The following is a 12,832-nucleotide window of genomic DNA, read 5'->3' as shown; positions in this document are numbered from 1 at the left end:
ATATTCAGCCCCATGTATCCCCAGATGAGTATTCTAAATCAGTTAACATTTAGAGAAACAGATTTCCAGTGGATGGTCCGCGTTGTGTGTGTGTGTGTTTAGGCATTTGTTTCTATAAACTGACATATATCAGTTTATCTGATGATAGAACACTAGCTAGAAGAAAGTGGGTAAACATCGCCAAAACACGTTGTTTGAGCTTTCGCGGTGGCCGTAGTTCCATTGTGGCGCGAGCACAGCGCGCCGGTTACGAGCCCGTAACGGAGCCGCGTTTTTTGCTGCCTTGTCGGTGTGGAGCTGCAGGTGAAACACTTATCGGTAGGGGAACGTGGACTGACGTAACACCCTATGTGGAGCAGGATGTCATGTGTTTATGGAGAGGAGTTTCTCCCCGTAATGTAGAGAAAGGCGCTTATGTTTAGGTTTGACGTTGTGGCAGTCTCGGAGCTCCGCACAGGTCTTAACGCAGGAAAATGTTTTTGTTGGCCATCTTTTTTTAACAGGCGCCACGCGGATTGTGTAAACATTTACCGCTCAGTTAAAGTAATCACCGCTTATACTGATTAATTGTAACTGCCATTTTTTTAATTTAATGTATAGTTTGCTGGTATACAGCGTTATTTAGTATGTCAGTGTAATTCAGCTTCTACTCAACACTAATGGACGCTGTTAAATGAACTTTTTGTGGTATGTTTTCAAAGTACACGCTGCATCTGAGGCTCTTCGGCTCCTAGTTCTGTCTAAATCCCGCTGTCAGTGTGTCATCGGGTTTTTGATGGACAATGCAGTCTCTTAGGGTGCTGTCGGTAGATACCTCAGATCGGGGTTCTCAGAGGTGCAGGCTGGGCCCGGGTTTGATGTCGGCGCTGGGTCTGAGACTTGGCTCCCCTCTGCTGGTGTCTCTTCCCGGGGGAAGCTGTCTATGCACCGCCTGGCCTCGTCCCGACCTGGCGGAGGGCTTCCTGCAGATGGACCTGAAATGTTTCACTCCCAGTCTAATCTCTGGGCTCCCCGCACACCTGAGCTTGGACCCGGTTCAGCTCAGTTCCGTACGCTGCTCGAAACTAAAGGGTGTTAAAGTCACTGTGGTGGTCCAGAGTCTTGATTTTAAAAAACACACATCTTCTGGGCATGTTCACGAACTTGTGAAGGACATGCTGAGGGGTGTTTATGTCCACACGGGGTATGTAATAAACGTGGAGGATTTTAATACAGACATAAGATACGTTGCTATAGACAGACTCCGTCCAGATTCTACCAGTGCTGGACTCATCACATCTAAAACTGGGTTGGAGATAGCTGAGATCCAGACAGTCCTGCATTACAGAAGTCTGCTGCAGGACCAGCACACACCACCCCTGGGAGGACTGGAGGAGGTCAGTTTAAACTCACCATAATGATCCCTATTGTGTTAATCTACAGGGTTTGCTCCAGCATTTGTTTTTTTTTATGCAACTGTAGGTGATTGCATCCCTGCAAGAGATGCTGCAGCTGCCCCTCCTTTATCCAAACACCCTGACCTCACTGGGAGTGTCCTGTCCCAGAGGTGTGCTCCTGGTGGGACCTCCCGGTGTTGGGAAGACATTGTTGGTTCGCAGGGTGGTCATGGACGTGGGAGCTAGTCTGGTGGTGGTCAGAGGGCCTGAGGTAGGAGCTTTACGCCAACACAGGACACGTTTTCATTTTAACCATGAGTCATTTTGTGAAATCAGTGCCTGGGAAATACTGTACAAGCATTTAGATCAGCAAGACATAGGTGACCTGTATTAGGGTCAGCTCACTGCTGGTCAGCTGGCTGAAAGAAGCTTACCATAAATCTCCCAGCTTACATGAAAGACAAATGTGTCATTTTACTGTCGCTAATAGACAAGGGACAATCAAGGAGCAGAGACCAAGGAGGGCCATCCATCAGTCTTATGAAGGTAGCACGGCTATGAAACAACAGTTGGCAAGCTACAAACGGCATGTCTGTGAAGTGGCTGACTGTAGCTTCTACCTGAGCAGACAGCCCAACTAATAGGCCAACAATTAACAGCTCGTTTTACTTGTGTTGTTTTAATAAAGAAGAAGAAGATTCTGCACTAGATAAGCTCTGGAAGTCTATATATAAATGTAGCCGTTGTGTTTTTAATATTGTTTACGTCTCAAATCAAATGAGCTTTATATAAATGTTGTAGACTATATTGTTATATCTATAGCAATCAATAAATCTTTAAGCAGTAGTGGGAATAATAATTACATTATAATTTGAACAAAAGAAATTAGATCATGTGGTAGATTTTTCTCTAAATATTATAGTAGCATAAAACAATGGTATTAAAGGTTATCGTACTGTGAGAAGCATTTACTGGTGCATGCGTGTGATCAACATGTAGTGAAAAGGGGCAGTTAAGTAACAACAGTGATCACCTTTGTCAGGTTGTAGGGTCACGGCCGGGAGAGAGCGAGGAGACACTGCGGGGTGTATTCGAGCATGCCCGGGCTACGGCAGAAGAGGGTCCCTGCGTGTTATTTTTGGATGAGCTGGACTCTCTGTTTCCAAGGAGAACCGGCTCATCTGCACCGGAGAACCGGCTGGTGGCTCAGCTTCTCACGTTGATGGACGGTATGAGTCGATCCGACCGCTTCCTCATCGTAGGAGCCACCAACAGGCCTGACAGCTTAGACCCGGCGCTGCGTAGGCCCGGGAGGTTTGACAGAGAGGTGCAGTGTTTCATTTCTCCTACTATATTCTACGAACTACAGCTGGTACATGCAAAGCAAACCAGTGAGCTCTGGTAATTGTGCTCTCTACAGATGGTCATTGGTGCTCCGACACTGCTGCAGAGAAAGGCCATCCTGTCTGTTCTGTGTGAGAGAATGCCCGTGTCCCCCACTGTCAACATGGCAGAGCTTGCACAGATAACTACAGGATATGTTGGAGCAGACCTGAGTGCCCTATGCAGGGAGGCTGCCATGCACGCTTTGAGGGAGAATGTAAAGGTAGATGCAGCCGTACTGAAGCTAAATTATGCTTTTGAACAGTTTATTATCAGTGCAGATTAAGAAATGCAGCTTCTGTGTTCCTTTTGATAAAATTCTCAGCTTTGGTTAATTTTGATTTTGTCTGTGGAAGAAAAGCTGCTGCTAAAGTGTTATAAATGTCACTTGGCGAAGTTGGTTATACGGTCTTGGAAAATTGTGTTTTAGTTGTTACTTAGGAAAATTAATTGTTAAGGAGTTGTGCTGTATGTTTACTATAAATGTATTAGGTTTTCCTACAGTTAAAAGTGTAGCACTTATAGTTGTGCAAAAAGAAGGTTTTCCTAACAGTTCAGTGTTCAGTTGTTGAACAATTCAATAACTGGAAAAGCTAAGTACACCCTTGCTGCTTCCATAGGATTTAGGAGTGAATGTAGCAAACTGCTTGATTTATCATCAGGGGACAATCTCCACAAAAGCCAAGCTGGAAAGACATCAGTAAATTACTTTAGAGAAGCAATTGTTTGCTGCCCATCAATTTGGTAATTCCCAAACAATGTAAATATCATCACTCTACAGTCAGAAAGGGTGTGAACTAGTTTCAAATAACAGCCAACATCTCAATGAACTCACCCTAAGATCAGACTGAATAAATGAATATAGCAGGCTTAAGACTTAAATGTCCTGCACTTGTAGCGTTTTATCAAGTCCCCAGAGACCCCAAAGCGCTTTACACTACAATCAGTCATCCACCCATTCATACACACATTCACTTGCACCTCTAAATGAACCACACAACTTCAGGAACAAAGTGCTTTGAGTTCTAAACTAAATAACAAAATATAGTTCTACAAAAATATCTAGAGAAAAGAATATAGGAAAATTAAAACGATACTCTTTGCAATAAAGAACCACAAAATGAGTGTGGAATTGTTGAACGAAGTAAGTAATGTAATGAATAAAATCTTTTTCTTTTGTTTTTATTTTCTTAATGAAAAGTGAAAACAAGAAATGCAAAACGACCGGAAGACAAGAAATTTGTAAATTAACTGAAGAGGACAATAGAAAGATAATGTTTAACCAATATTACGTAAATTGACGTATTCTTTGCATATTTATGAGTTTAGCGTCCTGTGATTCACTGACATTGTTTCCTGCAGGGTTCAGGGCAGCAGGTGGTGGATATGAAGCACTTCCAGGAGGCCCTGAAGCTGGTGGGGCCCTCCTGCCTGAGAGGCAGCCTGGGCAGGACGGAGCTCTCCCCAGTGCTTTGGGAGCACATCGGAGGCCTGGAGGAAGTCAAAACCAAACTAATACAGGTAAGTAATTGAGCAATGGCGATGGCTTTCAAGAGCTAAAAATGAAAAGTCAACATCTCATCACGTTTTTCCATGCAAACCACAGTTAAGTGTCTAAGTATTTTTTTCTCTATTTAAATCACCTGGCACAGAGCATTGAGTGGCCTATGAGATACCCTGAGGCGTTTGTCCGCCTGGGGGTGCGTCGGCCCCGTGGCGTGCTCCTATACGGACCTCCAGGATGTGCAAAGACGACGCTTGTCAAAGCTGCTGCCACCTCGTCCCACTGTGCCTTCCTTTCAGTCAGCGGGGCTGACCTGTGCTCTCCTTACGTGGGAGACTCTGAGAAAGCTTTAGCTCAGGTACGTCCTTTTAACAATCTGTAATATGCAGACAGTAGATCATTTTTTTATCTCGCTCATAGTATCCACACACCACCGCCTCTGTCTTTGCACATGCAGCTGTTTCGGCAGGCCCGCGCCTGTGCCCCTTGCATTCTGTTTCTCGACGAGATAGACTCGCTGATCGGCTCGCGGTCAAGCGTTGAGGCCCCTAACAGCGTACAGACCCGGCTGCTGTCTGTGCTCCTGAATGAGATGGACGGGATCGGGCTGAAAACTGTGGAGAGGAGAGGAGCAGAAAGGATCCTCCAGGCAGTGGGGGGAGTGGAGCAGAGTCATGTAGAGGAGGAGGTCACATGTTACCGAGATCACACAGCCTCTGATCAGCACAGCCTGACTTGTGTAATAACTTTTTCTTTTTTTTTATCCTTCTTACAGCTGGGCCGTCAGGAGGTTTGCAACAAAGATGTGATGGTTGTAGCTGCCACAAACAGACCCAACAGTATAGACAGCGCCCTCCTCAGGCCCGGCAGGTTGGACCACATCATTTATGTCCCACCACCTGATCTGCAGGTTTGTTTGGTTTTTTTCCTGGATAACAAGGAGTTTTTTAAAGGGCAGTACTGTGAAAACCGTTCCGACTGCTCCAAAGGTCTTTGTTTTGTTTTCAGGGAGCTAGGCTTTATGTAGTCTTTGAATCATAATAGCAGGACTTGGCTTTAAAAACAGAGAGCACATAGTTTGCCCTGCGAAAAACAAATTGCCCCTGTCAGTTTTTCATTGTGTTTTGCTATTACAGTCTACAAAGGTGTCACAGAAAGCACAGAACTGAGTGCTGCTAAGTACGGTTAGTGCACATAAAGTATGACTTTTACTGTTTTTCTTGTGCTTTATTTGTTCTTTGGTGGTACTTGTACTCTGTATGGGTGCAAAAGAACCCCTGACTTGTTGTATCCCCCGGATTATTTGGAAAAACGTGGAAGCGGCTTGTTTACAGAACCATGGTGGAGTGAAACACTTACTGTACAACTTGTCAGGACCTGCAAAACTGCAGCATGATCCAACATAATTGGTACAGTACATTTAGATCGCTCGACAACTCACAAAATTAAGTTTTCTCTGTTTATGGGCTTTGTAGAGCGCTTAATGAACATTACGATGGATTTGTCTGACGGCTTTACTGGTATGTCACATATGTAGTTGAGGCGATACCTGCAGAGTGGGAAATGTGCACGAATATCAGTCAGTTGAAGGAATATAAACAGATTAGACTATCTTAAGTTCTGATCATTATCTCTGTTACCGTCTGCTCGTTAACATCCATCAGTCATATTCTAGATCAGTCACAGAAAGCTGGGCTCCATGCAGGTTGAATGTACCCTCTGTCTGAGTTTAAGTCATTCAGACTGGATAAAAATGCTTCAGCATCCACGTCAGTTCAGCTTAGAGTTTCCTGAAGCCAACACTTGAGTACTGCTGTTGTCGCTGTTTAGTTCAGTCCTTACAGCCCCCTGTGACATCACCTGGACAAACCTGGATGTTTTGAATTGATACCTGATACACGATGATTGACACTGATACACACACTACCGGTCAAAAGTTTTAGAAACACTTTCTCACTTAACGGGTCTTTTTATTTGCATGACTATTTACATTGAAGATTCTCACCAAAGGCAACAAAACTATGAATGAACACAAGTGGAATTATGTAGTAAACAAAAAGTGTGAAATAACTCTACAAAATAGCCACCTGTTGCATTGATTACTGCTTTGACAGGTAGTGAAATTCTGCAGTTTTTTCTAGAGGCCTTTTTAAACTTTGGCTATTTTTATGTAAAGAGACGAGGAATGACACTATTTACACAGTCCTGCATAACACCAACGGGTTATTTATCTTTTGAATAGTAAACCTCACAGTGCGTTGTTTTTTATGTTAAGGCTCGACTCGCCATCCTAAAAGTTTGCTCTAAGTCTATGCCTGTGGGTTCACACGTGTGTCTGGAAGAGCTGGCTGCAAGGACCAAGCTTTACTCTGGAGCTGACCTGGAGAACCTGTGCAAGGAGGTAAGTGTATCCGACTTCAAGCTTTTGTTGATGCTGAAGAAGACATCAACGACAGTAACTAAACTAAAAAAAAATGTTTTACTTTCCAGGCTGCTCTGTTGGCGCTGCTGGAGGAGAACATGGAAGCTTCTTCCATCCAGCAAACACATTTCCTGCGCTCCATCAGCAAAATGAGTCCTTCTCTCACTGCTCAGCAGATTAGTGCATATTTAATACCGCCCCAATGATTTTATCCTCTTCATCTTTACCCAGATATCAGTTTTAAAATAAATGTTGTGAAATATAACTTTTATTGTCTCTTTTTATTTGGTCTCATAAGCTTTCTAACATGATTTTGGCTGTTTTTTAAATGTTTTCTACAATCAAAAACTAGCTTCCAGGTTTCAAGCCTAACCACTAGAGGGCGACACACTGAAATATTGTATTTATCATCATCAAGTAGATGCTTTGCCCTTTGGTTGTACATTACAATACAGGAAGCACTGTGTGTCTACGTGCCTTTTACCTCGTAAACCCTCCCGCCCAGCCTCACATTTGTTTCTCTGCTGCTGCGCAGCACTCAGAGACTCCAGGGGACTCTGAAGCAACAGGTAAGAGATGTTGCCTCTTCCTTTAGAAAAACAAGGCTCAGGCTGAGGATGTAAACCAACAAGTGAAAACCAACTATTTTCTCTGCAGGTGTTTTGAGTATTTTGACAACATGTCTGGATTCATTCAGATGTTGAGGAAAAGGAAGGAGGTAAGATGTGTGTTTTTTACCCAGGACACCAGGAGCACATCATGTGGGGTTCTTATGTTTCTTGTTTGTCTCTTTCAGTTGATCCCTCTGGTGGGATTCATGGCTTTTGCTGCAACAGGAGCCACATCTGCTTCCCTCTACTTTCTGTTCACCAAGCCTGATGTGATGTGAGTTTGTTTTTTTTCTTCATCCTTTTGATGAAATTCGATCAATTATGGCGGAATAATTTTGATCTGTTGCTTTAACCTGCTTTACAGTTTGAACAAGACTCTAAACCCAGAACCATGGGAAAGACTGGACCCATCAAAACCCCAAAAGGTGTGTTTTAACTTTATTGATACTTTATAAGATTTTTATCACCTGTTGTAAAAGTTTTCACAGGTGTTGCGGTTTATTTTGTCTCATTTAAGCAAGCACCGCCTTCTACCCCGCTGCTGATATTTGCTGAGTCATTATCACTTAAACCAAATGTGTTCTGTGACATCAGAGCCAATCCTGCAAATATTCACAGTAGTAGTGGTTTTTTTTGTTGACATTTTGCTGCAGCTCATCACCATCAATCAGCAGTGGAAACCAGTGGAGGCGCTGGAAATGGTAAAGTCCATGACCAAATAAAGAAAGCAGCTCAAGCATCATCTCCGAAGATATAGAGTCTTGACTACCTGCCAGCCCCCCTCATCAGTCTAACAGAATCCTTTCTGCACAAGCTATGGCTCTTTGACACTCAGTGTGCGGAAATGCTTCTGTTCAACTGGTGGGGGTTTCACCCTGCTGCGTAGCGGCTACGTAAAGACATCAATCCACATCAACTGAAATTTAAAAAAAAAAAGCCTGTGAGATTAGGACGGGTGATTTGTTTTTTGTTTTGTTGGTTTTTGGCTGTCCACAGCTTAAGAGCTGAATCTTTATCAGGTGTGGTTCATCTCCCTGTCAGATGTCTTAGATATGAATGTTCATTGCTGTCTGAATATAAAGACGCACACCCAGAGTACTGCACTGTATGTTGTAAATAAATGATGGCGATCGTTCATTTTTTGTCATCAGAGTGGGGTATTTTTCTTGCTGTTTCATTGCTTCGCTGAGCCTAATTTGGCTTAGAAGAGCAGATGCTTTCTGTTTTTATGTAATATAAGTAAGATTAAAGTTAAAGCTCTGTTCAGAAGTTACCATACACTCTACATCGATAGGAATGTTGTTTTAACTCCAAACATTGTATGATTTCTTTGAACTGTTCTGTTCGGGTTGAAAACATTAAAAAACTGCACAACTTTGAATTTATTGTTGATTTGGTCTAACTGATTGGGTGTCGAAATTATACTTACAGCCTCAAATACATGCATACACCCCATCAAATATTGGGTTAAATTCCCCATAGCGAGCTAAAGAGAAACCATGCGAGTTTTGTAGCCTTTAGCAACTTTCTTGCAGAATATTTGTCCAATCTTCTCATCAGAACTGGTAGAATTCATTTAAATTGCGCTAGATGATGCTACCGCCACCATGCTTGACAGTATATAGGTATACAAGCCTTACTTGACCATGACTGTGGAGGTTTCCAGTTTATGATTTATGCTTGGTGGCCTGTAGATACTCTGCAAGAAGAGTGACATTTGTTCTCAAGGTCTGCAAGAACATAATTAAACACATACCCAGGGCAGAATCTTTTTTAAAAAAAATCAAACTAGTGTCTGATTGGTGATAAATCTGAGGTGGGGGGGTGGGTACTGCAACTAGCACAATTGAAGGGATTAATGAAGACTTCCCAGGAGCTCTGCACTCGAGTTCTTGTAAAGCATGAAATGTCGTGGCCAGAAATTACTTTTTGTGACAGGCCTTAACCAATTTCTTTTCATATGGGGGGTTAAAACTTGTACACAGCTGGGTGTTCTAACAGGAAAGTGATCTCAAGCTGTGGTCAAAACTGGTTTTGGAGTGGATAAAGTGGGCTAGCGTTAGGCTTCAGGAAGCTTAATGGCCCTGCGCTCTGCTTTATTGAAAATCTATAATGTATGCCTAAAAGCCTGACCCATCCAATTTAAGTGAACTCCAGCATTTTTGAAAAGAAGAGAGGTCAAATGTCCTGCTAGAATTATGCCATGGGCTTTTTGGTGGCTACCAAAGGTCTTTAATTTCTCTGCATCATATTTGGGGAAATATGACCAAATTTTAGCCAGTGTTCATGCATATGGTTGAGGTTGCATGTTTAATTCTGATCCTGTGCAGATTAGAGAAATCATACAATAAATTCAAACTTGTGCACCCTTAACTGTTTTTTTGTTGTATCATCGTTCAACAAATGCCTCAAATTAATAACACCGGTGCCCAATGTAAACTGTGACAGTTATAAACAACCCCTTCTGCTCTCTTTGTTCAGAAATCTTAAACCTCTTTGAAGGAGCACAGCCTTTTTCATTTCAGTCACAGTGACTCATCAAAAATAGGAAAGCAGGTGTTACCCACAACTGGATTTGTTCTTTATTCACAAAACATGAACGCCAGCAATGACAGCACGCTTTAACCTAAACGGCTAAATATATTTCTGAAAATAACCTTTTTTTTTGCTATTGTAAAAGTATCTTCATGAAGGAGAGCCGTTGTCCAAAAAAAAAAAAAAAAAAAATGAACCTGTTTACCTAAAACAGAGGATATAAACACTGTTGGCTATTGTTAAATCAGTCATGCATCTCTGGAACATATATTGTAAATGCCTGCATCTGTCATTCTGCGTGAAAGTATTCCTCGACTGATGCGTGCAAATAGTAAACAACAACAAAAAATATCAGTCTGCTGTTTTAATAAATACTTCATTCAGGGAAATGTTGTCTAAAGGCTGATTTGGTGTTTAATATCAGTAGAAACAAACAGCTTTCACACCTCTGACTCTGATCCGAATCCATCAGTGGCGATTTCAGAGGTTTGATCAGTACAGTCGTACAGTAAAAAAAAAACTCTGTTCAGAAAGAAAATAGATGGGAAACCTGGTTTGTTTTCTTTGGACCATTTCCAGTTTTTGTTTCCTCGTAGCAACATTCATTTCCCTTTTATAGATGTTTTGTGAAGTCTAACTAACCTTATGCCAGTTAAAGCCCCAGAGTGATGGTGCACACGTGATCATGCTCAACTGTTCTTTCAAGAGTTTGTGGCCATAAACAGGTTTGAAACTGGATGCCACACACAAGCCTTGAAGCCAGTTTGCTGTGAAAGGGACTAAAACGTTTGTGGCTTTCATCCTTTTTTTTAAAATAATTTATTGTACATTTAAGTTTTTTCATCGTGTCTGATGTGGCAAGAACACGTCAGATTGACAGATGAAAAATAAATCATAAAACTCTTCATGCTCATTGATCTGAGGAGGGCACAAAATTCTTCTGTGGGTCTTCCAAAGAGAAGGCAATGTTTCATACAATGCATACATGTTTTATAAAATAGATAACAATGATTGGATATAGAGATGTGAGCCCACATCAATTTAGGTCAAATCGTGTCCTGCATAAAGCAGATGTCCACTGCTCTTTATCTTCTAAACCCACAACCCGTCTTACTGCAAGTATTCACACACCCCTATCTCCTTGCAAGACAATATTTTCCACCTTAACAATCCCTCCATTCACACCTTTTTAAGGTGTGAACATGTTATAGTGAGCATCCAATCAACTATGTAAAAAACGTTTTTAATATTGACCTTGTTTATAGAGTAGCATTAAAACAGTGACATTGGATTTGTAATCAGTAATAAATCATCCTCAATCTAGGTTCAGCAAGCATACCCACGATGCAATTCATTGTGAGCATATAATTGTTGTACATGTTCAGACTTCATGTACTCAGTACTTTTAAAGAATTAGACTGTGAGGTTCATGTAAAGCTCACTCAGATGACCTCATTAACGTCAGCGTTTTAATCACAAACCATTGCCTTTCCCAATGTTTGAGACATAGGCTGTGGAAATGAGAAAACCTGCAAGTGCTTCCATCCATCCAACCAATAGTCCTTGTGATGATTTGTCGTTCACCTATCACTCACTTGGCAGGAAAAGGTTTTCCACCGTCCCTCCATCCAGAAGAGGCGACTCCACATGTCAAGTCGTCTGCCAGGTGTTCTGTTGAGACATGAAATAAGAGGTTTATGTTGCATCTTTAAGTACACAGCAGGTAGGATCAGACATAATGAATCTGTGTCGAAATAAGCACATTTCCCTTAGTTTGTGATGTCCTCCAACAGGGATGCAGTTCCTCAGCCTCAGACAGGTTTAGCCTCTGGTAATCAGCTTCTTCCGTCTCGGCAGCAGTGACGCAGTGTCCCATGGTACGCCGAACAGGGACGTGGAGCTGTGTTGTTGTGAATGAAAGTGCAGCAAGCATTTCCTAGCATTCATAACTTTAACTTAAAAAAAAATTTGATGAAGCTTGTGGGACTCCTGAGGCAGCTGACGGGTACCGTGGGGCCAAGCGTGCCGCGGCCCCAGAGGCAAAAACTCGGGCCTGGGAGGAGTTCGGTGAGGCCATGGAGAAGGACTACCGGTAGGCCTCGGAGCGATTCTGGCAAACCGTCCGGCGCCTCAGGAGGGAGAAGCAGTGCTTCGCCAACACTGTTTATAGTGGGCGTGGGAGGCTGCTGACCTCGACTGGGGACATTATCGGGCGGTGGAAGGAGTACTTCGAGGATCTCCTCAATCCTGCCATCACGCATTCCATGGTGGAAACAGAGGCTGGGGACTCGGGGTTGGACTCTTTCATCACCCAGGCTGAAGTCACCGAGGTGGTTAAAAAGCTCCGCGGTGGCAAGGCTTCGGGGGTGGATGAGATCCGCCCTGAGTACCTCAAGTCTTTGGATGTTGTAGGGGTCATGATTGACACGCCTCTTCAACATTGCGTGGCGGTCAAGAACAGTGCCTCTGGACTGGCAGACTGGGGTGGTGGTCCCCCTTCATAAGAAGGGGGACCGGAGGGTGTGTTCCAACTACAGGGGGATCACACTCCTCAGCCTCCCTCGTAAGGCCTATGCCAGGGTATTGGAGAGGAGAGTCCGGCCGATAGTCGAACCTCGTCTTCAGGAGGAACAGTGTGGTTTTCGTCCCGGCTGTGGAACACTGGACCAGCTCTATACCCTCTACAGGGTGCTAGAGGGTTCATGGGAGTTTGCACAACCGGTTCGCATGTGTTTTGTGGACCTGGAGAAGGCATTCGACTGTGTCCCTCGTGGTGCCCTGTGGGGGGTGCTCCAGGAGTATGGAATCGGGGGCCCTTTACTAGGGGCCATCTGGTCCCTGTACGAGCGGAGCAGGAGTTTGGTCCGCATTGCCGGCACTAAGTCGGATCTGTTCCCGGTGCATGTTGGACTCCGGCAGGGCTGCCCTTTGTCACCGGTCCTGTTCATAACTTTTATGGACAGGATTTCTAGACGCAGCCAAGGGCCGGAGGGGGTCTGGT

The 12,832-nt window shown here is 43.4% G+C and overlaps 2 protein-coding genes across 4 annotated transcripts; both read left to right on the top strand.

The window, feature by feature from the left end:
- Nucleotides 1-242: 242 nt before the first annotated feature.
- On the top strand, nt 243-6,950 carry spata5l1 (spermatogenesis associated 5-like 1). Of its 3 annotated transcripts, XM_047363386.1 has the most exons (10): nt 246-1,376; nt 1,462-1,647; nt 2,419-2,703; nt 2,797-2,982; nt 4,122-4,280; nt 4,412-4,621; nt 4,721-4,951; nt 5,039-5,173; nt 6,539-6,664; nt 6,754-6,950. In XM_047363386.1, exons 1-10 carry the CDS (start codon nt 783-785, stop codon nt 6,889-6,891), a joined length of 2,250 nt encoding a protein of 749 aa, XP_047219342.1. In that variant the 5' UTR covers nt 246-782; the 3' UTR covers nt 6,892-6,950. The 3 variants fall into 3 exon arrangements, with proteins under 3 accessions (XP_047219343.1, XP_047219341.1, XP_047219342.1); XM_047363385.1 differs by having other exon boundaries at nt 244-1,376; nt 4,721-5,173; XM_047363387.1 differs by lacking the exons at nt 2,419-2,703; nt 2,797-2,982 and having other exon boundaries at nt 243-1,376; nt 4,721-5,173.
- A 162-nt stretch (nt 6,951-7,112) lies between these two features.
- On the top strand, nt 7,113-8,433 carry c4h15orf48 (chromosome 4 C15orf48 homolog). The gene is made up of 5 exons (XM_047363389.1): nt 7,113-7,254; nt 7,343-7,403; nt 7,482-7,570; nt 7,661-7,721; nt 7,950-8,433. The coding sequence occupies exons 2-5, from the start codon at nt 7,365-7,367 to the stop codon at nt 8,016-8,018; spliced, it is 258 nt and encodes an 85-aa protein (XP_047219345.1). The 5' UTR covers nt 7,113-7,254; nt 7,343-7,364; the 3' UTR covers nt 8,019-8,433.
- Nucleotides 8,434-12,832: the final 4,399 nt, after the last annotated feature.

The sequence above is a fragment of the Girardinichthys multiradiatus genome, chromosome 4, assembly GCF_021462225.1.
Source record: "Girardinichthys multiradiatus isolate DD_20200921_A chromosome 4, DD_fGirMul_XY1, whole genome shotgun sequence".
NCBI lineage: Eukaryota > Metazoa > Chordata > Actinopteri > Cyprinodontiformes > Goodeidae > Girardinichthys > Girardinichthys multiradiatus.
The sequence above is the reverse complement of the archived record's forward strand: the minus strand, read 5'-3'. Positions and strand labels throughout refer to the sequence as shown.